At 51.7% G+C, this 25,630-nt stretch overlaps 1 protein-coding gene across 1 annotated transcript in view; it reads right to left on the reverse strand.

The window, feature by feature from the left end:
* LHX4 (LIM homeobox 4) overlaps window positions 1-23,411 on the reverse strand; it is a 44,457-nt gene extending 21,046 nt beyond the window's left edge. The window contains exons 1-2 of the mRNA XM_025397546.1: window positions 23,092-23,411; window positions 5,135-5,306 (exon numbers count right to left, since the gene is read on the reverse strand). Coding sequence (XP_025253331.1) covers window positions 5,135-5,306; window positions 23,092-23,167 — 248 coding nt within the window. The 5' untranslated portion in view covers window positions 23,168-23,411. The remainder of the gene's footprint in view (window positions 1-5,134; window positions 5,307-23,091) is intronic.
* Between the last annotated feature and the right edge of the window lie 2,219 nt (window positions 23,412-25,630).

Genomic DNA, 25,630 nt, shown 5'->3' on the forward strand with positions numbered 1-25,630 from the left:
AGAGATGCTCAGAGATGCAAAGAAACTTGCCTAGGGGCACCCAGCTGGCTGCCGACAGGGAGCACTTCAACCCAGCTCCGAGAGCAGAGGACCTGGCGGTCTGTGCTGTGCTCCAGAGGAAGAGAGCTGCCTGGCTCCTTCCGGGACCCACCTGGTGACAGCAAGGTGAGCCAGAAGCCCCACTCCCAGATCCCTACTCTCTCTGGGCCCTGGGTCCTTTTTGAGGAGACATGGGAAGGACCCATGACATGCTGGACACATGGTCTGGAGAGGACCTGCTTAGCAAATGCAACACGAGGAGTCATTGCCCCACAGCTTGGGACTCAAATTATAACAGGCCTTGGGACACCCTCCGCACCAGGGCTGGGCTCTCCTGATGCTTGAAGCCCCCACTGAACTCAGAACAAATCGCAGCCCCACTGTGCTGCCTCAGTCAACTCAATGCCTTTCTTCTTGGGCCTCAGAATTTTATTTCGTTTGGAGAAAGGACAGCCAAGGACACAAGCAGCAAAGCAACAAACGACAGCAAAAATCAGTCAATGTTACCAAGCAAGATAGAGCTTAACAGCCCCCAAAGAAAAATGCAACCACCACAGAGTACAACTTCCCAACAATCCTTCTTGCCTCCTCTGTGTCCACACCAACACCGCCCCCTGCTGCCAGTTACCAGCATCGCCACATGCCCAGGAGGAAGGCTGGGGAAGTCCTGACCTCCCAGCCTCCTTCCACTTTTGAGATATGACAAGGTACTACCCACCTCCCTCGGGTACTCTCCACATCTCTGTATTGATCTGCAGAACTTCACGTAGAATATGACAGGAGGATGCCCCCTGGAGTTGTGCAAAGCAGTGGCCGTCTTCCTTGTTATGGGCAAATAGATTAAAGTATTGATCCAGGAACTTAGGACCACAGTGCTAATCAGGGGACCAGTGAGCCCTGCCCCCGCCTCTGAACAGGGCTAGGAGGAGGTTCCAGAAAGGACATACTTTTCCTTTTTTCTTTTTCTTCAAGGAGTGTGGAAAAGGGACTCTCTCTAACTCTGACCAGGTGTCTTCCAAACCCCACAGCTAAGAGCCTCTGAGGTCTGATGGGCAAATTCAAGTATGTGGCACCTGCTATCCCTCTCACAAGGTGGCCACAGATGTGACTTCTGTAGCCGAGGGTGAGAGCAGGGAGGGACCTGGGGATCCAGGGACTGCTTGCCCCCTCCTGCCCCAGTACGTTCTCTGTCCTTGCTGCACCTCCACTGTGTGTGTGCCCCCACATGACCTCTGAAAGAGACGCCTGCTGACGTCTAATGAGATGGGATGAAGAGCAGGCTGCCCCAGAGCCCCAGGTGGCCAGCAAGTCCCAAGACCCCTGGGGATGGGAGGTGGGACCACTCAGATGCTGGACAGCTTGGTGCCTCCCTGTCTGTACCTAGGACGGGGCCTGCAGCTGTGCCTTCCTGTACCAAACAGCCCTGGTCCCCAAGAGCTTGGTGAGGGTTATGAATCCATCCACTGAGGACTTCAGAGCCGCCTGGTCTTCACCTCGGGTTGGCTCTCCATTGACAGCAAGGAGAATCACTTCAGCTTTGAACTCCCCTCCTCACAGCACCCCGTCACAGAGTCAGTGGCCCAAACTCAGCACTAAATCTGTGGCCAGCTCCCCTGCATTACAGAAGGACCCAGCCCTGGGAGTAGGTCATTTCATGAAGCAGAGCAGTGCCAGGAACAAGGGAAATCACCGTGGCTGAATGATGGGCCTGAGCATTCGCAAGCAGCCTGGGCCTCCCTCACTCAAAGACGCCTTTCAAGATACAGAAGAAACTGGTCACCAAAGCTCGTGTAAATTCACTGGGTAATTTACTTGTTGCAGCATCAAACCCAGCAATGGCCTATGGCAAAGTGCAGAGCCAGCGGCTTACGCAGGGGCCAGAAAAATGAGTCACAGGCCTTTTCCTTAAGCCAACAAGGAAGATAAACCAAGCACACGAGAAATGGGCAAACCGAAGCATCCTGTGCTGGGTCACCCGGCAGAGGGGACAGACAGGAACCGATGGCTGCACTGGGGATCCCGCCTGCTGCAGAGCTGGACTCTGAGGGCCCTGGAAGGATGGGAGTCCTGGAGGGTGGGCACCGTCCCTGGAGTACATGCACTGCCTGGGCTGGCGTGTGGAGGCGGCAGCCCACCAAGCATGCCTGGGAATGGGGCGTCCTGCCTGGTGGGCGTCAGGTACCTGAGGAAAGCAGTGGGCTAGGACTGGAAGGGAGCGCCAGTATGAGGCTCTGATGTGCCAATGCCTCTGGCAGGCTCTGTGGCATATACAGGGCAGGGGCAGGCCTGGGCTTGGGCTGTGGGGTGGAAGGCTCACCTGGCGGAAGGCTCACCGGGTGGGAAGGCTCACCGGGTGGGAAGGCTCACCGGGTGGGAAGGCTTGCACACTACAGGGAGGTGAGTGGAGGGACCAGCCAGAAGGTTTCTGCTGAGTAAGGCCCCAAAAGTATCCAAAAGAGGGCCAGGGCGTGGGGCAGTGGAGGCAGGGGCAACGGCCCAGGTGAGGAACTGTTCTTGTTATTTCTGGTCTTGGGCCTTTGGCTCATGGGCCCGTGGGGATCCCTCCTCAGCACACGCTGTGGGCGCTTCCTGAGTCTATAGGGAGACCCTCTTTCCTGGTCATTACTTCTCCCAAACCCAACCACACACCTGCGCTGCCACCACCTTCCTCTCCACCCTCCCTTTCCAAACCCAGAGCCAGCTGCTCAGGGTCCAAAAATCAGACAGGGACCTGAGGAAACACTGGGGGTGCAAGGCGGCCCTCTGGCGATGAAGCCCTGGGTCAGTGGCCCTGACAGGCTTTGCTCGTACCCCACAGGCTTCCCTCAGCTGCCACGCTGCACCAGTCAGAAACTGGTGGGCCCTGAGGTCTGACTCGGACATTCCAGCACCTACCCTGCCCCGAGATGGGCAAGCGGAGGCATGACCTCTTGGCTTCCCAAAGGTGCAGGCACACACACCTGCACACACCTCATCACAGAAGCAGGGCAGCTCACCCGACCCCAAGGCCAGGCCCTCCCACCTGCCTCCTCCTGCCCTCTTCACACACACATTATGTTCACATATGCACCCGGGTGCACAACGCCCACGTGCGCGCGCGCGCGCACACACACACACACACACACACACACACACACAGTGAAATTCACCCCCCCCAGGGTCCCGGAACAGCTGCTGTGGTGCTTGGCCATTACATCATAGAGGGAGGAAAACAAAGGCAAACTCCTGTTGCCCACTGAGAAAGGATGTGGCTAGAGGGAATGGAATTGCATGAATGCCAGAAAAAAGGAAACTAGAGGAGGGTGAGAGGTGGGAAAGCAACAGGAAGATTGTGAGAAAGAAGAGCAGTACACAAAAAGCTCAGAGGGAGGACCAGAGGCCTGTCCTTCCACCCAAACATGAAGGACTTGCTGGGCGCCCGTGTCACCTGCTGCCCCTGCCTTCCTATAGTAAACACACACTCACACACAACACTCACACACATTCACTCACAGCCCCACACACACTCACTCACACACACACTCACACGTAGGGAGCAGCACATATCTGAGCCAAGTACCATGGTGACAGTGAGTGCATCCTCTGCACACAGCCAGGGAGGCAGCCGCACGCAGTAGTTACCAAGATCTTTAATGTGCTCTTCAACTCATTGCACTAAAGAAATGTGAGTCCCAGCTACTCGGGAGGCCGAGGCAGGAGAATGGCGTAAACCCGGGAGGCGGAGCTTGCAGTGAGCTGAGATCCGGCCACTGCACTCCAGCCTGGGCGACAGAGCGAGACTCCGTCTCAAAAAAAAAAAAAAAAAAAAAAAAAAGAAATGTGAGCATCCTCAGATATTCAAATCACTTATTCTCTGTAGTGAAACCTTTGGGAAGATGTGGGAGAAATTGTGTTCTGTATCCAGCACTCACATTCCTCCCCATTACTCCCCTCAACCCCCATCTCCCGAATACACAGCTTTAGCATGAGGTGCCTCTATGGGGCTTGGTTATCTGGGCTGAGTGTGCTCAGGCCTTCGCGAGCCTGCCTGGCAGCCCCTGGGCCACCCAGGCTAGTGTGACTGAACACAGGGCTCAGCGTCACTGATCCCTGACCCCCACCTCCTGCTCTTGGCTTTGCTTGTTGCCAGCTGCGCCACATCGGCTAAGGCACCCACATCAGTGCCTTGGGTAATAGATTCTGGGGGAGAAGTCGAGGACTAAATGCCATGGAAAACACCTTCCAGGAGGTCTTCTCACCCTGACCCAAAGCTCCAACAGGAGGTTTTTGATGAACCCCACCCCAGAATGAAAAATCTCACAGTCTTAAGAGCTAATAGTGTCAGGCACTGTCCCGAGGACGTGATGCATAAATAGACTTATTTAAAGTTAATAAAAACCTCCTGAAGTAGGGACTATTACTGTGAGCCTCATTTTACAGATAAACAAACTGAGGCACAGAGAAGTTAAGCAACCTTCCCAAGAGCACACCGCCAATAAGTGCGTTCAAATTCAGGCAGAGTCCGGACTCAACCATCACACGAAACTGCCTCTTTCTTGATCATGTTTCCATATAAAGTGACAACACTGACTGAGCCTGGCTGTGCCTCCTGCCAGAAGCAACTCTTGCAAGCCTCAAAGGCCCTTGAAGCAGGCTGTGCAAACACAGCCACGGAGATGCTTCTAGATGTGGACACGAACCTAAAAGCACCTGCTCTGAAAGTTGTGGTAATGTTACGACCACATGCCCTGAAGTGCTAATATATCAGGACAGAAAGAAAGAGCAACTCTTTCTGTTGCTCTTTGGAGCAGCAAAGGAGATCTGCAGGACTCCTTTGTCAACCACCCTGGAGAAATATGGCCCAAAGCCTCTGGCTCCTCACCCCTGCCCCATGCAGAGATCAAATGAGGCCTAGAGGCTGGACCTCTGGCAGTGATGGGCCACTGATCAGAAGGGGGAGCTCAACAAGGGGCATCCTCTCAGCTCCAGGACTTACCTGCCCCTCCCAGAGTGGACTCTCCACCCTCCCTGGCCTACCCCACTGCAAACTTCTCCCTCACTGCATGGGGAGAGGCAGAGACAGGCCAGGGCCACGACAGGGACTATTCTGACTTACTTGAAGAAGTCCTCCTTGCAGTAGACGCTCCCGGCCCTGGAGAAGCACCTGTCCGCCAGCTGCATCTGGCAGTCTGCACACTTGAGGCAGGAGCTGTGCCAGTGTCTGTCCAGGACCTTCAGGATGAACTTGTCCAGGATGTGCTGGTTACAGCCAGCACACTGGGGGATCTCTGTGAGGAAGAGGAGAGAGAGGTACTGTGAGCCTTCCACACAGCCCTGCTAACCAGGCCAGGCCCTGGCAGTTGCCTTCCCATTCTGCTGGTGGTGGAAACAGACATGGCCCAAACCACAGAGCTGTTGCATGTAGTTGCACAGGTTGTACACTGCACACAAAGGTGCATGGTCAAGGGACAAGTGGGGACTGAAAGCCAACCCTTGCTTTGCTGGCCAGGCTGTGTATTCTGGCTTGGGGTGACTTTGGCCCAGAGGAGTCATCTGTTTCTAAGGGCACCACAAGGCTAGCTGCAGCAGCTAAGCCATTTATGTCAGCTGCAGTTCCACAGCCAACAGGCCAGGAAGGCTCAGCAACATCCACCTCTGTTTCCACGACATTTTCACAAGTGATTGGAAGCTCTGCTAAAAACATCAGCCCCCAAAATAAGCCCTGCCCAGGCCTGGACTAAAAGGCCATCTGTCCTGAAAAGCAAATGATAAATATGGTGTGGGGGAGGGGGTGGGCAGTGATTGAGGTCCAGGCCTGAGGGTGCTCTTGTAGAGAAAATCTCAATATTTTAATGAACTGCAACCGATACCATAGATCGGCTGGATCAATACCTCATCCTAATGTGCCTTCCTGTGCTGCAGATAGGAAAGCTAGAAACTGCTTTTCCAGATGCCCTTGTGGCTCACATTTTGAAGATGATTGAGTCTTCCATCAAACGCTCTTGGGAGGGACTTGAATTCAAAACTGAGCTAAATGTCAAGACAGCTGAGGGACAGGCTCCCCTTGTGCTGATGTGCGTCATGGCGGAGGCGATGAGGTGCTGTGTTGGGTGTTGCACTGTCCTGGTCAGTCACGGCAGAGGCAGTGCAATTCGGGGGGCTGAGAGTTATCCTGGAAGCTCCACCCAGCGGGCTCCACTGAGTTGAAAGCCACCTGCCACCTGATGATTAATCACTTTTCACTTAAATAGTGAAAGTGGACTCTGTTGTCTGCAACGGAACCCTAACCACCGCCCCATCTGGTTCCTGTCCTGGGTGACTTCCTATCTGAGGTCTGTTTCTCCGCCATCCCATCTTTCCAAGAGATTGCTTGGGCATTTGATAGTATTTTGAGTCACTGACTGTTTCAAAATCTACAAAATGGTCAGGTTTCCATGGTTGGATGAACAAACAGTGCTAGGATCGCTAGCCATTTTCCCCTGTGCTTTTCAAAAAAAGAAGGTGACAAATCAACAAGTACTAAGAACAAAAACATAAAAGTGCAAGCGTTTGGCCTCCTAGAGTATCCTCCTGATACAGCACTCGCAAGGCTGGAAACCCCAGGGTTCCCATCCCTATTATAAAAGACACCTTTGCTCGTTGTTCGTCTAAACACTCACTGCCTAGCGTGGTGCCTGGCACACAAGGGTAACACCACGGATGTTTATCACTAAATAATAAATTGATCAAATCGTGTCTGAGAAGCTCACCTTGAAACAGTTTTTCACTAGTTTCTCCTGTACACTCCGAAATGTCAACAGCAGTAAAACCAAATCTCTCATGAATCATACATGGTTTTTTGTTTTGTTTTGTTTTGTTTTGTTTTGAGACAGAGTTTCGCTCTGTTGACCAGCCTGGAGTGCAGCAGTACAATCTCGGCTCACTGCAACCTCCACCTCTTGGGTTCAAGCGATTCTCCTGCCTCAGCCTCCTGAGTAGCTGGGATTACAGGTGCGTGCCACCACACCCGGCTACTTTTTGTATTTTTAGTAGTAATGGGTTTCACTATGTTGGCCAGGCTGGTCTCAAACTCCCAACCTCAGGTGATTCGCCTGCCTCGGCCTCCCAAAATGCTAGGATTACAGGCGTGAGCCACCGTGCCCGGCCTCATACATGTTTTTGATTCATATCATGTTTGTTGGTTGTGATATAATTTAAAAAGTGTTAACATAAAGGAATTACCCTCAACGTACTAAGAAAAATTTTAAACACATCTAAACCTATGTAGAGAGAAGGCTTTCTTGACTATTAAGACATTTATACTTAAAACCTATAAATAGGCTATTGGGACAATCACCAAATGCCATCACTAGCCCTGTACACAGAAGTGACAACCTTGGGCACAGTTAAACCCCAGCCCCAGCCTATTCCCTTCATGGCCCCAGTACCACCAGTATTTGTGTGGAAGTCAGGCCTGGTATACATGCCTTGCCTGTTGACCCCTTTCCCTTTCTCAGACCAAAATATCCCATGAAAACTATCAGGTGTCCCACTTGCTAATCGTCCCAGTATATATAGGATTCTTTTTTTTTTTTTTGTCTATCTCCACAGTTTTCCTCCTTGAGAAATACATTGTCCAGCCAATCAGTACTTACCCAGGAGTTCCAGTGTGCCCAGCAAAGTACTGAGCACCTGACAGCCACAGGGATTTCCACCCAGTGAGGGGATGGGCAGGGCATGGGGTGGGAATGTGGATTCTGGAGCTCAGCTGCCCGGGTTTGGATCCTGACTCTGCTTTTTAAACTTGGACAAATAACTTAGCCTCTCTCTGCCTCAGTTTCCTCGCCTGTAAAAGGGGGTGATGATGACAGTAGTGCCTGTAGGATTGTTGTGAAGAGCAAACGGATTGATACAGGGACAATTTTTAGGACAGGCCCCAGTATACAGTAGGTGCTCAAGACAGGCTTGCTACTATTAGGAGATAACTGTCAAGCCCACGGAAAGGCAAGTTAGGCACCCATGTTCCTGGGCATTTTCTCCTGGAGCCCTCACAAGCATCCCTGCAGAAATGTCATGACTGTCCCGTGGAGGCCGAGTGGCCGCCTCACACAGCAACTATGCCAGCGGCCTGGGGCCATGCCTGTCTGCCCCACGCAGGGACTCACTCAGCCACACCCCTGGCCTCCCTCCAGGGCCCATCAGGGGCTGGCTGGCATCTCTGGAGGGCCCTGGAAGGTCTTGATGAGGAGGTGACCCTTGAGCCCGCCAGTCTATAAAGGGTGGTTAGCCAGGAACTCCTTTGGTGTGACGCCCCCAGGATCCAGCAGGAGAAAGTAGGGGACAGCTCAGGTCAGGAGAGTTATGAAGGGCAAAGGGGAGCGGGTTTCTCCAGCATGAGCTGAGTTCAGTGCCCCTGCGGTCTGCTGAGCAGCGGAAAGGCTGAGGGAGGAGGTGTCTGGGAGCACTGCCCAGGCCTCTTCTTGCAGGGGAGAGGAGGGGAGACCCAACCAGGAAGCCCTCCCAACTCAGGGAAGTGAGTTAAGGACAAAGGGCGTGCAGAGCCAGCAGAATGTGTGAACAAGACCTGCTGTGTGCCACAGGGCAGTGCCATGTGCCCACTGAGCCCCAACAGCAGGGCATAGCTGTGGCAGGAGGCTGCCAGGCAGAGCCGTGCAGGGCTTCATGCCCCAGTGGCACAGCCGCACCTCTGCCCTGGGAGTCAGGTCAGGGGCTTCTTTGTGCGATCTCGATTTCCAGGAGCTGGGCCCTAGCCCCGGGGGGCAATTAACCCTTTGAGAACCCAGATGAAGCACCATCCTTGCTGGCCCCTGGCATGCGGGCCAGGAGCTAGCCCAACTCCTTGCACCTCCCTTGGCTCCTGGGCAAGAGGGGCTGAGGGGCCGCAGATTCCCACCTAATTGTTGTTTGACCAGCCCTCTGAGGAGAGATTTGGCTATATTTCTCCTCCTAGCCACCAGTGCATGGGATGAGGGTGAGGACGTATGCCCATAAAATTTATTTCGAGCAAGATATCTAGTGGGAGCCTTAATCTGATGAGTATTCAAGAGAGAATACATTAGGGCTAATGTATGCAGGGAACGGCGGGCAGGGGAGTTTTAGAGGCTTGTAAGCAGAAACAGCATCATGTTGAGGAACAACACTAAAAGCAGACAGACAAGCCATTTCAGCCTCGAGCCTGGAGGAGAGGATCCACGCTGGGTCACTCTGGGTTGCCCAAACTAGAGGTCCTCACAGAGAGGCCTTGGGACCAAACCAGGGCCCTCTGGTTTGGCAAAAATGGAAGGGGCCTACCAAGGGTGCCCTTTAAGTTAAGAATTAAAAAGCGTTTCTATTCCACTGTAGATTTTGATGTGGGGATTAAACAAAGATAATTTGGAAATGCTCTAAAAGATCTCCAATATTCCAATCACAGTAGTACACGCCGGCATCAGAAGCCTGTTATGAGCCACGTCAGGGCTTGAGTGTGTATGGCCTCAGTGAACCACTCTCAGCGAGGGAGGAATTACCATTCCCATTTTACAGCTGAGGAAACTGAGCCTTTGCGAGATCAGGCGATGTGTCCAAGGCCCACAGTGGGGGAGCCGGAATTCCAACCAATAGCCTGTGCTGCTGCTCTCCTGAAGATGGACTAACCCAGCCTGAGAGCTCAAGGGGCCTGAACTAGCCCCTTACTTGGCTGGAGCCTGTCATTGTTTTAGATAGGAAATTGTGGCAGAGAGAGAGTCTCAACACGATTCCATGTATAGCGACAAGGGATTATAAGACCACTGGCCTCTTGAGCTCCCTAACAGCTGGGCAAATGGAAACGTTGGAGGCACAAACTGAGATGACACAGGCATCCAGTGTGCATGTGTCATATGGGATGGACGCCTAATGTCCAGGGGAGGGTGGGAAGCACCAGCCTCTGTCCACCATCTCCTCCTCCGGCTACAAGGTGCCTGCCTGTTGATGGCGCCCATCCCTACTGGTGAGGATGTGGACACCTGTGAACTCAGACCCCACACTCCAGGCAACGTGGGCCCCAGGTAATTATTTAGATTAGTAAAAAATATAAACTATCTGGAAATTTTTCAAAGAGCAACATAAGCCTTTTAATTAAACCTATAATAAAGTATTATGTTTACAGTTTACAAAGGCTAACAGAACAGTTTATCTAGGTTTCCTACCAGAAATAAAGTTCTGGTGCATGAACCGGATCTCCTCCTCCTGAGGGAGGAGGTGTTGAGGAAGACTGCCTTGACCTCCTCTTGCAGGGGAGAGGAGGGGAGAACTATCTCCCCTCCCCTTTTCTTACAGAGGTGCAGTGGCTCACATCTGTAATCCTGGCACTTTAGGAGGTCAAGGCGGGCAGCTCATTTGAGGCCAGGAGTTTGACACCAGCCTGGCTAACATGGTGAAATCCCGTCTCTACTAAAAAAACAAAAATTAGCCAGGCATGGTGGTGCATGCCTATAATCCCAGTTACCCAGGAGGCTGAGGCATGAGAATCGCTTGAACCCAGGAGGTGGAAATTGCAGTGAGCCCAGATATGCAGCCTGGGTGACAGAGCAAGACCCTCTCTCTCAAAAAAGAAGGAAGGAAGGAAGGAAGGAAGGAAGGAAGGAAGGAAGGAAGGAAGGAAGGAANAAGAAGGAAGGAAGGAAGGAAGGAAGGAAGGAAGGAAGGAAGGAAGGAAGGAAGGAAGGAAGGAACGAAAGAAGGAAGGAAGGAAGGAAAGAAAGAAAGAAAAGAAAGTTGTAACCAAAATTTGCAAGGGGCAAGACAATTTCCAAATCCCCAATAAGCTCAACGTATTTCATGCAGTATTTACTATCTCAAAAATTCCACTTTAAAACTGGAATTTATGCAGATGCTTGGAGTCACTAAGGACAAAATTTGATCTAATAACTCAGTTCCCAATATGAGGAGTCACTTCACTTAAAATTAAAGTTTTTCTCTTATCTGCCCATAAGTGTTTCGTGACGACGCTCTCTGCTGGGGCTCTGCAGAGGGTAAACTCAGAAACAAAAAAGTAATGTCCCTGGAACAGCCAAAGAATCCTTGGAAATGCTAAACCACATAGAACAATACACTCCCCATCTGCAAGGCCCGCCCACCGGAGCATTCCCAGTCATGCAGAGGTACATAGGCAAGGCACAGACCTAAGCCCACATGTACCTGCATGAACATATACAGACATCCTCACATGCACTCACATACACACTCAATATTCATGCAGATATATATATATACACATACCCACACCATACTTATATACAGACATGCACATAGCACAGACACATACATACACATACAGAGAAACACAATCACAAATAAAGATACACTTTGAGACACATACATTTCTACATATACAAAGGCACACACGTACCACAGTCACATATACATACAGACAAATGTACATGCATATTCACATATTCTCAAAGACACATACTCACATGTACACAAACACACACACACAAACACATGCGCTCACATCCTCATACATGGGATGAGGCATTGCCACTCTGGAAAAAAAGCCAGTTCTGAAATCAAGCTCTGTTTGTGGAAAGGAAGGCTTAGCTGAAGGAGGGAGCTGTCCAATCCTGAAGCAGTAGGGAGAGTAGGGAGTGAGTGAACTAGAAAAGCAGAGGGAAGTAGAAACATTGTTTCAAATACTTTTTTGGAGAAGGCTTAAAAATACTGGGAGATCAGCCTGGGCAACCTAGTGAGACCCCGTCTGTACAAAAAAAAAAAAATTCTCCAGGCAGGCCGAGGCAGGAGGATAGCTGGAGCCCAGGAGTCCAAGGCTGCAGTGAGCCATGATTGCATCACTGCATTCCAGTCTGGGCAAACAGAGCAAGACTCTGTCTCAAAAACAAAAACAAAACAAAAAGAAAACACACACACACACACACACACAACAAAAATTTAAAAATATTTGGAGAATTTGAAAGTTTTCAGTTCTGCTCAGAGTTTAGATCTCCAAACCTTTAGGTCTTCCAAATGCCAAAAAATTCCAGATCTAGTCAGACCTGAGCTCAGATCCTAAATTCCACCCTGTATGTGATCTTGGGCAAATTGCTTAACGTCTTCAAGCCTTGATTTTCATATCTATAAAAAGGAGATAATCATACCACTCTTGGGGTAGCTGTGTTATGGTCACATCAGGTAATGCATGTAAAACACCGAGCCCCCATAGTCCCACTGTCCAAGGCCAATGGTTAGCTCTCTCCTTCACGGTCTAATAGCCAGTTGCCAACAAGATGCATGTCTATATTTAAAGTGTATCAAAATTACTTCATGATTCATTATTTCCTAATATACCTTTTCCCTCCCTCACCCCCCTCCTAAACACTCAGAACTCTCTTCCACTCCCTTAATTCTAAAGCTTTCCAAAGACACACACTTTTCTAATCAACCTGATCCTGGAGTATAAACAGCAGACAATGCAGTATTACAAGGGCTCAGTCTTTCTGGAATAAAGAAATCTGGCAGACTTTTTCCTCTGCAGAATGAGGACAGATTTGCCAGACCTTGGTCTCCCCCAGCATGTGGCTGGTAAAAATGAGGAGGTTGAGGCCACAACTGCCTGATCTTACTTCACTGTTGCTGTAATGTATCCAGGTTGAGGGTAGATTGGGTTCAAATTAACGTTTGGGGCTTCTAGCATTTTTTTCCTAGAGATATCTAAATGCTCAAAGGAAAAGAGACTATTTCCTGCTTGATAAGAAATCGCTACAGACCCTTCCCCAGTAGCCGTAATCTCCTTCTTCATCGAGGAAGCTTTTAAAACTCACAACGTGATAGGCAGCCCTCAAAGCACCTGAAGCATTGTGATAGGGGCACATCAGGCTTATTTTTCAGAGCGGCCCATCAGAAACTGGATTCCATTTTTAAATCCCCAAATTCCTCCATTAGTGGTTTCTGAAAGCTGGGAAGTGGAAGAGATCAAAAGGTCTGATGTGATCCGTGGCAGACCAAACTGCCCACACCCCTCTGGTGAGAGATAATAAATATCATGCATTTGTATTCCCCACTCACGTTTCTTCATTGCCAAGAAACTGCTCTCAAGGAACCAGGGGCCACCATGAAACATTTCACAGAGGGTTTGTGTTTGTTTGATCGATTTTAATTATTTGAAAAATGGTGTTTTCTATCCCTTTGGTCACAGAAGATCAAAAGGGTAAAGGAAAAAAAATTCCACTAAAGAGACTAATATGAAAGCCAACATATCTGACAATGACTTCTAAAATATATTTAAGAAAAGGCACCTTTCTGGGGAAAGGAGTCAGAATTTCAGATCTTTCCATTGAAATCATAATGCTGATGCGCTACTTAAATATTTTTAAAACTAAGTTACTTTGTACTGATAGGAATAATGTTTAGGCCTGGCACGGTGGCTCACACCTGTCAATCCCAGCACTTTGGGAGGCCAAGGTGAGAGGATTACTTGAACCCAGAAGTTCGAGACCAGTCTGGGCAACATAGCGAGCCCTTATCTTGATTATAATAATTTTAAAAGTGAACGATGTTTATTTAACTGTGCTCTGAGACCAGATTAATATTTTGTAAAATTTGTACTTTGATGTGCCAAACATATGGCTGTGCCAGCTTGATATGCCTCCTATGAGGCTTTTGCTTTTTAACTCCCTTTGCTTTTTCACTGCCTTTTGGATGAAGTGTTCTTTTTGTTTCATGCTTTGACTTGACAGCCTAATGCTCAGGACAAGGTTTTTCCTTGCTGCTTTCCAGAAAAGGAGCTGGGTCCATGGGAGCCACTTGCAGGGCTCCCTGTTTGCAGACCCCACAATATTCCCGCTCGGGTGGCCATCCTCTTGGGACAGCCAGCAGTGCTCCCAAGGGTGGCTGTGTCTGTGAAATGGGAGCTGTGATCCCAGTCTCTGAGTACCTTAAAACCGCCAGCACTCCGAACTTGGTCAAGTACCTTCAAATTGGCAAGCTCATTCCCTCCCCCCAGACACCCTGTGAAGCAGACATTCATTGTCTATGTTTAAAAGGTTCTGAGAATAAGGGGCTTCCCTACGGGTACACAGGTTGAGGCCGAATGAGGACTAAACCTTCTTTTTCTCTGGGTCTGATGGCTTCCACCTGGGCTCAATCAAAGCCACCTCCATCTGGGATTTTTGCCCAAAACCTTTTTGCTGGTGATTTCCCTCCAGAAGTAAGCAGTTTTTTGAGCTTTGTCTCAAATAACATTTGGCCAATATATATTTCCAAAAACGTGTAATTGTATTTATTTGTTAAGTTTCTTTACTGACTACTAACTGAAAGGAGACGCCAAGTGGGGCATACGCAGTTGAAATATTATGCAAATGTTTTTCTTGAAATTTTCCATTCCTTTGCCACACGTAAGGAAGAGAAAACAACAAATTGCAGACATTGCTGTTCTCTTGCCTCAGGTTCCCTGAGTAAGAAAGAAGGAAGATGGTTTTCTAAAGGCAGGCTTGGGAAATACTGTCAGTGGGGGGCTCATTGATTTAGTCTGGGAATGACTAATTCTAAAAATGCATCAACAAGGTGAAACCACAGGATATACCAAGTTATGGCATGCCTGCCTAAACACATACCTGAGTTCTGAAATGTCCAGGTCAAAGATTTATAACGGAGGTATAGTTACATTAAAATTAAATTAAGAGGTCTATTATTGGATAAATATTTCAAAAATAAAACTTTCCATTTCAAAGTAGCCACCATCACCGCTGATGATAAAATCCTGTTTTCTGGTCACAATTTGCCTTTTAAATCACCTGGTAATTGTGACCAAAGGAACCAAGGCCTGATTCATCCATGCAGTCCCCACACAGGGAAAACCTGAGGCCCACGACTCAGTTTTCCATGACAAATCTAGTGTATGCCGCCCCCCAACCCTGGCTCTTTGTCATTAAAGAATATTCATTTTTGTTGAACAGTTTGTAGTTCCTGTTTTTATATTCTTGCTTATTCTAAATCAGCATATCTTGAAGAGGCAATAACAGAATTTTCCAAAATGTTTTTATAAAATTCCTCGTAAGGGATATTCACAACCTAGTAATAATCTCATAACACAGCTAAAGCACAAAATTCCAACATTAATTCTTTCAAACGTAAAGAGAAAAGGCACATTGAACATCAAGGTAGTTCATGATGATGACAGCAGCATTAAACATAGAGAGCTGGGCTAGCCACAAAAATACTGGAAAAATTCTAATTTTAAAAATTGGCATCACACTGAAGGTAAATCATATCCTCTATCATCATATCCACTGACATTTTTAAAAATGCATCAGTGTACTCACGTCTTTTTATCTAATTTCTAATTTTTTCTGGTTTGTCTTGACAAATGACTAGCACCAGAAAAAAAAGTCAGAAAATCCTTCTCACATCAGAAATGATCACACCTGAAGCCGTCCTTGCCCTTCACTTGCCTTCCAGAATCCTTCCCACTTTTACTGTTTGCTTTATTCGGTGGTTTGGGGTGCCTTTGAAAATCTCCTTTGTTCTTTTTCGGCTTTGTCAAAAATAGTAACCTCTTCAATAAAACAGCAAATTCAAAAGTAAACTGGAGATAATTTTGATGTTATCATTTTAAGGCTGTAATTTGGATAATATTTTAACATAAAGAGGTGAGTAACAATGAAATATACAATGTAAATATGTATTTGCAGGGATAGGATTATTTCCTAGGTGATACACCGTCACGTAATTAGTATTCTTCAGTAGGATATCAAATATTCTCAGTAATTGCAAATAAAACAGAAAATTACATTAAACAAATCCAGGTTCGTATATGGAAATGTTGTAGACATATCTATTTCCACTCCATTTTCACATTTAATCATTGCTAAATCTCTACAATGTATTTTTCTGATGTCTCACTCTGTAACAATTTTCCATATGTTTGGCAATGTTTCCCTCATAACAAGAAACTTTCAATTAATTTGGCTGCAAGTTTTGTCTCTATTAAGCTATTCCCAGAACCAATCCCTTAACCCCCTAACATCATAATTAAAGCAAATTATACTTTAAAGACATGTGGGGGTGAGGTACTGCAGTAAAACATCTGTGGCTAGACCCAGACTGACAGAGGGAATAGGGTGGGGAGATCTGAGAAAAGAAATCCACCGAAATTACAGCAGGAGGTAGGACTCACCTCCCAAGACGACTTTCCAGTCAGCCACTCATACAGTTAACCCCAAAGTCCATTTTCCAAGGGACAATCCATTTCATTTTCACCAATTAAACCCAAACTGTCCACCTACCCCCAAGAGCAGTGCCTCAAAATGGTTGATTTGTGCTCCATTTTGATCAGGGATCCTATAAAATTGAGGACTGAATAAGGTAAAACCTCACAGTGGCATCTAATTTTAGTTGATTTCTTCCTACCACAAACAATAAGAGCCCAGCTCCAGGGCGGCTTCTGTCCTATAGGCAGCACCTGTGCTCCCCTCCCAGGGTGCCTAGAAAGAGAGATGGGTCCACCACCGTGCAGCCTTTTACACGACCCCCCGAGTAACAGCCCTGCACGGTGTAAAAGTCCTGTGCCGTGAATTCCTGCACAATCCCATGTTTCTCCCCGCAAAGATTCTGCAAAGGAAGGAAGGGATAGACAGAAGAAGTTGGGGGAAGAGGGGAAGGAGGAGGAGGGAGAAAGAGAAATTCAAGCCACCAGACCCCGGGGGAATTTTACTAAAAGCAGTGGACTCTATTTGCCCACATCTCTGTTATGGGCATTGTTAACGCGCATTCCAGGAAGGGAGAAAGGCAAAACACTGTTGCAAACGTAAAACCCCCTCAACGGCGCCCCAGCCAGCCCTCTCCAAATTCAGCAGTCTATGCAGTCATGTATTTGGTGCTGCCACAGCAAACTGCTGCTTCAGTCTGTCTCTAACCTTGGGTTTCTCAAAGTGGGTAATATTACTCCTTCTGTCCTCTCTTCAGCTAAACTGGTTCCAAGTCCCTATGCGTTCCACTGCTCCTCAGCTCTGTTCCTGAAAAATTTCCTTAACTGAAAGAAAAGGCACAAGGTCCCTTTATCAAGTTTCACCCACCCTCCCCCCATCTACAACTCTTCAATAGGAAGAAGACACAAGTTTCCCGGCCAGAGAAATCTACTAAATACCCACCATTCCTGCCCAAAACAAGAAGCTCAAAGCAGATTTCATAACCAGGTAATAGAAAGAACGGTTAATTCTTGTTAACTAATGTTCCATCCCTGCAGGACTGCAAGCCCCATCCTCCTTCCCCCGGCTCCTCCCTCTCCTCCCAGCACTGGGGTCTCCGGCTTCAGTCTGCTAATGCGGGTGCTAAGTAATCACTAATTGACTGTAACGCAGAGTGAAAGGGCATTAAAATCCGAGGCAACAGGGAAGTTACGACAATGCAAATATTTAGGACTTGAGGCTGTCTACACCTGGCCAGCGGGGTCATCGGGTCACTGTTCAAAATACAGGATGCCCCTGTGGCCCAAGTTTTTGTCTGCTCAATGGAAAGAAATTGCTTTGCTGGTTTCCCGGCTCTCCCACCCCCACCCCACCTCTAGGAGCACTCGATTTTAAAAAATGGACCCTGGTATTTGCAGCCCTGTAGGCGGTCTCCGAGACGTCTTGAGGGCTCGCGTTACCCTAATCCTCACAGCATTTAGTCTACATTCTTGCCTTAACCCCGCTTTGTTTTTGGCGTGTCAAGAGGCAGGTGCAGATACACCTAGCTTCAGTCGTCCTTCCTTCAACTTCCTGCTGCTCTGGGTTTTCTCCCTCCACGGCTTTTCTAGTAATTCATTTCCTTCTTTATTAGTTTCACCCTTCAGATCCCTTTAAAAGACACATTTGTCCCACTGCCTAAATATAATAAAGTCCCATCCTGCACAAAGCCAACCCCCTGAGACACAGGGGTGCACTCGGTCCCAGTACAGCCGCGGCCTCTCGTGCGGTGGGTGCACCCGGCGGCCCGTGCCACCTCGCCTTCCCCGGCGGCGCACAGTACCACCAACTCCCTCCCCTGGTCGATTTTAATTGACATCCTCAGCCGCCTAGGTAGAGACTCTGTTTCTCTGGAGCCTGACACGTTTCCAGCGCTCGTCAAGGTCCACTAAGCTGGGGGAACCAAGCGGGAAGCCGAGACTCGAACACCCGCCGAACGCGCGGGCTGGGCGGACCCGCCGGCGGCCTCCCCGCTCCCAGGAGGAGGAACCCCTCCGAAAATAGGAGCATCGCTTTCCCAAGGTTAAACAGTCACAGAAGACTCGAGTCGCCGGGGTTGGGGTTTAATTTTGTCATTGCAAATGCTTGGAACGAAATGGGCCTGGAGAGGAAGAGAGGTTTCCACCCCGCCTCCTCTTAATGGGAGCGTCGTCGCACTCGCGCCTGCCTCGCCTATCCTTGCGGGAAAAGTCCCTGCCACCACTTTAAAGGGCAGCAAAGGGGTCCCGGGCCTGACTAATTCCAGCTCAGTCGGACCTCCGGGCCACCTAAGAGAATAAGCTCCGAAAACGGGCGCAAACCGCTGGGCGGATGGACCGAAAGGGCCAAGGCGCAGGAACCCCTATTGCGGTGCACGGGGGGACAGAGAGGCGGTCCCTCCCTTGCCCCCTTCTGGGCTACGACCTTTACCCACGGCTGCGGGACGCAGTAAGCGCAAAGCCGGCTACCCGCGAAGGGCCGCCCTGTCCAGATCTACCTCCACCGGCGAGCCCCGCAAAACCCAGAGCACGCCCAGGATTTCCGGGCGAGTGCCCAGGATCGTGCGCCGCCCACGGGTGCGCAGCAAACGCTCATTTAAAGAATTCATGGTCTGTTCCCCGGGCCACCCAGGCCGGCATCTGCCCGCGGGGCGGAGGAGCCCTGACCGGGTCGCAGCGAGGTCCTGTGGGTCGCGCTTCCAGACCCTAGGACGCCACTCCCGATCAGCCCTGCGTAGCCCCGCCTAGCTCTGGTTTTCGGCGAGCCCGGACCTCGGCCAAGCGAGGAAATAAACTTGAGTGAGGTCCTGCTTCTTCTCAGTCCCGACTTTACGACTTGCCGGGACACTGCGGACCGCTCATTGCAGACCTTTGCCCCTCACCTGCTGCACTTGCGTGCTCCGTGTCCGGCTTTAACAGTTAACTCCACATGCCAAGCGCACTGGGACAGCGGCTTTCCAAGCTTCCCTCCGTGCTCATGGGCCTCTCAGATAACAAGGCGCTGGAAAGGAGGAGGCCGGAGCCCTCTCGCCCCTTGGGCGTCCTCGGCCATCCGCTCTCCCAAGCGGGGCGCTGCTGCGCTCACCCGGGGTTTCTCCAAACTCCCTTCTATGTGTGCGCAGCTCTGGCCAGGGGCTGGAACGGGATCCTAGCAGTTAGGACATCGGAACCCACAACCTATCAGGCCTGAATCTGCCGGCGGGGACAGCTGGCCTCATCTGTAAAAATTGTCTCCCGTCTGAGAATATTCTTGCGACGCAGGGAGGGAGGTCTATGGTGCCCACAGCTGCTGTATCGGAATGTTCGAAATATGATAGAATCTCAATCTATTATATACACACACATACACACACACACAAAATGTGTGTGTGTGTGTGTGTGTGTGTTCCTCGTACAAGGAGACAAGGCAGGAAGAACAGCACCAGCGTTTGAGCTGGTCTTGGGCAGTGAACCCGTCTCACCCCCTTAAGAAATGGCCTGGAGGAAGGACGGTCAACAACCCCGGGGACTCGGATCCGCGACACTACCTGCACTGGGACATTTACCCCACGCACCCCGGAGGAGCCCCAGGAGGGGAAGCCCCAGGGAAGTCCTTCACCCCGACCCTACCAAACACAAAATAAAATACCCTTTTCCTACAGCTTCGGGGTTCGCCAGAGCTTGACGGAAGCATTTTAGGAGACAAGGAAGGCGACAGACACCCCCAGGCCTGCATTCCAAATACCACCCCCAGCCGAGACCCAGCGGGGCTCCTCCTTCTCTGCCCTCTCTCCCTCCAGGGATCCGGCCGCAGGCGTCCGTCATCCTTTCCCTCGGTGCCTGGGGAGACTATATGGCAGATGGGTCAAAACCGAGGCGGATAAAACGCCCCACCTTCCTATATGCCCCGCGCTTTTCCTCGTCTCCTCAGAGGACAGGGCCGTCCAGCCAGGGCCCCGACGCGTGGAGGGACTGCCGAGGTCCAGGGAGAGAGTTTTGGAGGCGGCGCGGGAGGCTCTCGCCTCACCTGCACCCGACACGCCCCGGTCGGGCGCTGTGAGGATTCGGATCTCGACGTCCCTACAGCCCGGAGGGAGGTGGCGGGGACGAGCTGTCGGTGCGGGCCGTAGGGACAGCTGTAGGGCTGTCGGAGCGACGAGGCCCGCTCCGGGGGGCGCGCGACCAAGGCGAGGTAAAACAAAAAACAAAAAACAAAAAAAACAGGAGGGCGATGGATGGCGCGAACGGTTAGTCCGAACAGGAGACTGCGGGGGCGGGAGGCGGGGACACAGTGGCAAGGAAGAGGCCAAGTCTGGAGCAAGACCAGCGAAGAGAGGGAAATTATTACATCACTTGGAAACGTTTCCCTAAAGGGTATGCCCCTCACCCATCCCCAAATAAGCAAAAGAATAGTCCAGCTGCCGCTGAAATAAGCTGGATTTAAATCACTTCTTCTAAAATGCCCCTAGAGGAGGGCACTAGAGGCACCGAGCTTGGGGACACCTAGATCTGTGTCCCCAAGTGCTCCATTCATGGTGACTCCATGTGATGAAGAAGCGAACATGTCTGTGTTGAGGCGGAAACCCAAACCTTCTAGTTGGCGACTGGAGGGACCCCTGTGGGGGAGCGTTTCTTTTGTCTCCCCTCCCCTAGGATTTAAGAGCCTGCTGTCCTGGAAGGCCCAAGGGTTGGCCCCACGACCCCTTGAGCTTCCCCCTTCTCAGGCCACGGGCCCAGTCCCAAGAAAGCTAATAGTTGTGTATATGCGGGTGATGGGGACCTATCCCCTGGTCCCAGCACCAACAGCCTAACAGCCAGCAGCCAGATGTGCTCCAAGAGAGGGTACAATCCACTCATATTCCAAGAGGAAATAAAAGCTGGATCCGGAAGTCTTCAGGGAATGGGCCCTCACTTTTGGCCAATGCCTCCTCCAACCAAGGTCACAAAACTCGGACAAAAGGGAGAACTGACCACCCCCTCTAGGTTAGACACTGTCTCGCTGGGCCACCCTGGGGTGGGGGTGAGGGTGGGGGGCAGGGAGGAAGTTCCTTTGTATACTTCAAGTTTTCCACAGTGTGAACCTAGACTCAGCCTTGGCAAACTGTAGCTCTGAAGGTGAGTTCTGGGCATTTTAGCAAAGCGACTCCCTGATGTCGAACATCAAAGTTGTCCCTGAATAAGGGAAGCAAAAAGTGAGACAATCAGAGCGTCTCTCATCACAAGAAAGGCCGTCAGAGCAGAGACCATCGTCCTTCATTGCGGTCCCAACGGACAGGTCACCTACGGACCACAGCCATGACAGCACAGATGTACTGGGTACCAAGGACACTAGTAACACACACACACCCTTTCCCCACTCACACACTCTCCTCACTAGCGCAGAGCTACAAGCAGTTTAAGGACTCGGTGCACCTTTGCCAGCGTTTCTGTTTCCGTTTTTGCAGAGACTGAGAACCCACTCTGTCCCTGCCTGTGTGCGGGGTGTGGGGAGCAGTGAATCTCCAATGCCTTCTATGAAAACATCTTAGCAGTAAACTCAACACAGACGTGGAACTGTTTGCCAGCAGCTGACACAAAAACACGCAAAGAAGAACTATAGAATACAGTCAAGAAACAATCTAAATAGGCTTGGATGAAGCTATACTTTTCTAGTTCCTTCTCAAAAACTTCCTAGGGAAGCCCAAGATACGCCTGCCCTCCAAGGTATCGCCGGACAGAAACCCTGCCATGGAGACCCGAAGCGCAGGAGGGCGCGCTCGTGCGCCCTAGTTTGTAGGTAGTCACCATCCCTGGGTGAGCCGGTCCTTACTTAAAGTAAACCCCGAAGATGTAGCTACCGCACAACTAAAGAAGTCGCAGCCGGAAGTAAACCCCTTGGCAAGCGGAGCGAGGGACTCCTTGGTCTCTTCAGGGTGCCCAGGGCGCCCTGCTGAGCGTGCGAGCCACAGGGGCGGGACACCCCGGCGCTCGCCGCGCGCGCCCGCTCGCGACGATTGGGCACCTGTTCTGGCCTCGGCACAGATTCCCTCTCGCGGACTCTCGCTCAGGAGTGAAGGACAGAGACGGATTCCCTCTGGGAAAAATTTCTGCGCGCGCACACCCATACACACAGAGAGAGACTTGGGGATAAACACGCGCGGAGCTCCCGCCGCCTTGCTAATTTCGGACGCGGGAAGAAAGCTGGAGGGCAGGCTAGCAAAGCGCCCACACACCCCGGTCTCTACCTCTCCAAACTCCAGCCAGCCTGAGCATCTGCCCTCGCGTGCACAAAGGTTTGAACCCGGAATTCACAACTTGTGGGCGCTTCTCCCTCCCCTGCATTCCTAGGCTAGCTGGAATGCAGCGAGCAGATTCCCTCACAAGGAGCAGTCAGTCTCCGGCGGCGCACGCGGCGGGCGCCGCGGGCAGTAGCGGCTGGGGACGCACCCGGCGCGCACGCCCGGGGCGCGGGCTGCAGGGATTAAGAGTGTGGCCGGGGCTTCGCCGCCGCCAGCCCCGGGGGCGAGAGACGCGCTCTCCAACTTCCCGCCAGCTGGGGTGAAGTTGCACTAGCGGTCCCGCGAGCGCTGACCGTCACACCGTCGAAAGATTTGTGGGGACCACCTTCGCCCTCAGGCCTGGCCTACAGCTCGTACCCCTGGGTGTCCCCAAACAGCATTCTCCCCAGCGTTCCAAGAAAAGCCTTGGGCTGGAGATGCGGGGTTCGGTACTCGGCTCGCCTCAAGCATGATCCAGGAGGCGTTTACATTCGGCCTCAAACAGCCAAGAACCTGCCCCCCTGAAACGCACTCTGGCCGGTGCCCCTGCCCTGTGACCGCCTCTGCGCCCCGGCCGCCGGCCCCTCCCGGCCCCCGAGCGGCGTCCGGCCCGCCCCGCAGCGACTGAGGCTGCTAGTTGTCGTGTTAGAATTAAATCAGAGAGAAAGGGGGGTGTCTTACGTTGCATCGGCACACCTAGCATCTCCGGGAGCCCCTTGACAGCCCCTTCCGCGGGGACAGTCGCACTCTGCATCATCTCGGAGAGAGAGCCAGCGAGTCGCAGTCTCCGGAGATCTCTCGCTCTCTCGCTCTAGCTCGATTCAGAAATTTCAAAATAATAATTAAAACCCCAAGCAGGCCGCTGGAGTCACAGTGGAAGCCGGGCCCTCCGCTTCTCCGGGAGGACTCCACAGGCTGGCCGGCCCCCTCCCCCCACCAGTCCCCAGTCTGTTTCCAGTCCCTTTGATCTCGCTCTCCGGGGTTGGTGCACATCCCAGGTTGAGACGCTGTTGCTGCAGCTCTGGCTTTTTTCCTCTCCTCCCTCCCCCGCCCGCTCCTTCCCCCTCCCCCCTCCACCCTTCGCGTGCCGGCCGCCCGGGAGGCCGCGGTCACCCAGGCGTTTTGATTCATTCACACTGCAGGAGCGGCCGTGACGTCGCTTTCCGCAGGGAGGCCCGCCCTTCGGCACATCCCCCAACCCGGCGGCGGGCAGCCGACCCCGGAGGGAGTGGGGGTCCCGGCGCCCCGAGAGAGGCCGGCGGGGCGGAGGGGGGCGGGGCGGCAGGGAGCGGGGCGGCAGGGAGCGGGGCGGGGCCTCGCAGGCAGGCACCCCCCCCCCCCGCCTCCGCCCAGCCGTGCGGGCTCGCGCCCCGGGTATAAATTCTGCGGCTAGCCCGCCGCTGCAGCAGGTGGTCGGAGATAGCGGCGCCCTGGGTTTGTGGGTCTCCGTGGGTTCCAAGCCCGCGTGGCTCGTGTCCTCCTTACTCCTCCGTTCTGAGCCGGGGCCGGGCGGGGCAGGAGGTCGGGAGGCCCGGAGGCCGGGGCCAGGGCCGCGTCGCGGTGTCTTCGCCTTGCGCGCTCTCGGTCCCCGGCTTCGCTCCGCCGGACTGAGCGCGCTCCGTAATCGATGACCCTATCCATCTTCCTTCTCCTCTTCTCCCCTGGCCAATTCCTTTCCCGCCGGCACTTCCCAGCCCCTGCTCTCTCTCCTCCGCGTCTGGCTGAGGCTGGGCCAGGGACAGCCCGTACTCGGCCCGGAACGCGCGAGTCACGCGGCGGGCAGCGGCTGGGGAAGGCGGCCAGGGGCAGCGCGCGGAGGTGACGGGACGCAGGCCCCCCGCGCGCGTCCCCGCAGACCGCGGCCTGCGGCTGCAGTCCGCACTTGCCTCCTCCTCCGCAGAGCAGGGGACCCAAGCCTCCCGGCCGGGGAGCCTCCCCGGCAGCCCTGCCACCGGGCGTCCGGCTCGGCCTTGTCTTAGGTCTCCAGAGCCCGCTCTGCCTCTTCGGCTGCCACCGCGGGTGCTTTGAACCATCCCCGACCTCATGCGTGCAGGGCGGCAGTGAGCACACGGACGCCCGAGCTAACCAGCGAAAGGGCTTGCGATGCTTACTGTATTTACGAGATGCATAGACAGGTAGAGAGATAAACGCTTAAAACAAATTCTCCTCAACGCGAGTCTGGCGGAAATACAACAGAAGGCCCAACGCTGGGCGCTCGACGCCTCCGGGCTGCAGGCGCGGGAAGCCCACCCCGTCTGCCCCAAGACCCAGCCGCTCTCCTGCCCCCAACCCCCACAGCATTTCCTTCCAGAAATGCAGACATACGCGTCCTTCCAGCCTAGTGGGGTTCAGCTTAGGCGGGAATCTCCAAACAAGGGACACCTGCTCACCTTTCAGGGTTGGTAAGGGAGGAGCATGGGGCGGGGGAGAATGGCCTGGTCGTCTGCGCTGCTTAGAATTTGCCTCCAATGAGGTCACAGTGACTTCTGTGTGTCCTGGTACTGGGTTGGCATCGTCTCTTCCCTTGTTTACCTGCGAGGTGACTCCCGTGGGCGAGATAATATACGCAAGAAGAAAAAAGCAAAAGAACCCAGTGACATTTTTAGTGTTTACCAAAATGTGTTCTATAGAAATATAACTAGTAAGCAAACACAGGGAAATGCCAGCCTCATGTGCAGTGAAAAACATGCAAGACAAAACAACACGTGCACACCTTTTTCTGTTTGTCATTATGACCGACGCGGGGGAGGGGCATCCTAGAGTTCAGGACTGGCGAAAGGACTTGGACACTGGTACTCTCACCAATACTACTGGGTGCTTATACTCTTAATATCCGTTTGGAAAGAAATTCGGCAATATGTATCAAACTCATAAATTTTTCATACGCTTTATGTAGTACTTTTGAGTGTCTATTCCACGGAAATAATCTATAATTTTTTTGTAAAAATTTCATGCATGAAGATGTTTATTACAGCATTATGTTTTGGAGAAAAATAACCTAAATAGTCAACAAAAGAACAGTGGCTTAGAGAATAGATTCGGTTGTTTGTTAATACGTTATAGAATCATGGAAACCAATTATGAAACCCAATAACACGAGGATGCTTGTGAAATACTAATTTTTTAAAAAGCACAATGCAATAGCATAGGATTATAAATGTGTAAAAATCTTAGTGAAATGTAAGGGCAATGATAATACCCATTGTTGGTTAGGCTGTAG

The sequence above is a fragment of the Theropithecus gelada genome, chromosome 1 (assembly GCF_003255815.1).
Source record: "Theropithecus gelada isolate Dixy chromosome 1, Tgel_1.0, whole genome shotgun sequence".
NCBI lineage: Eukaryota > Metazoa > Chordata > Mammalia > Primates > Cercopithecidae > Theropithecus > Theropithecus gelada.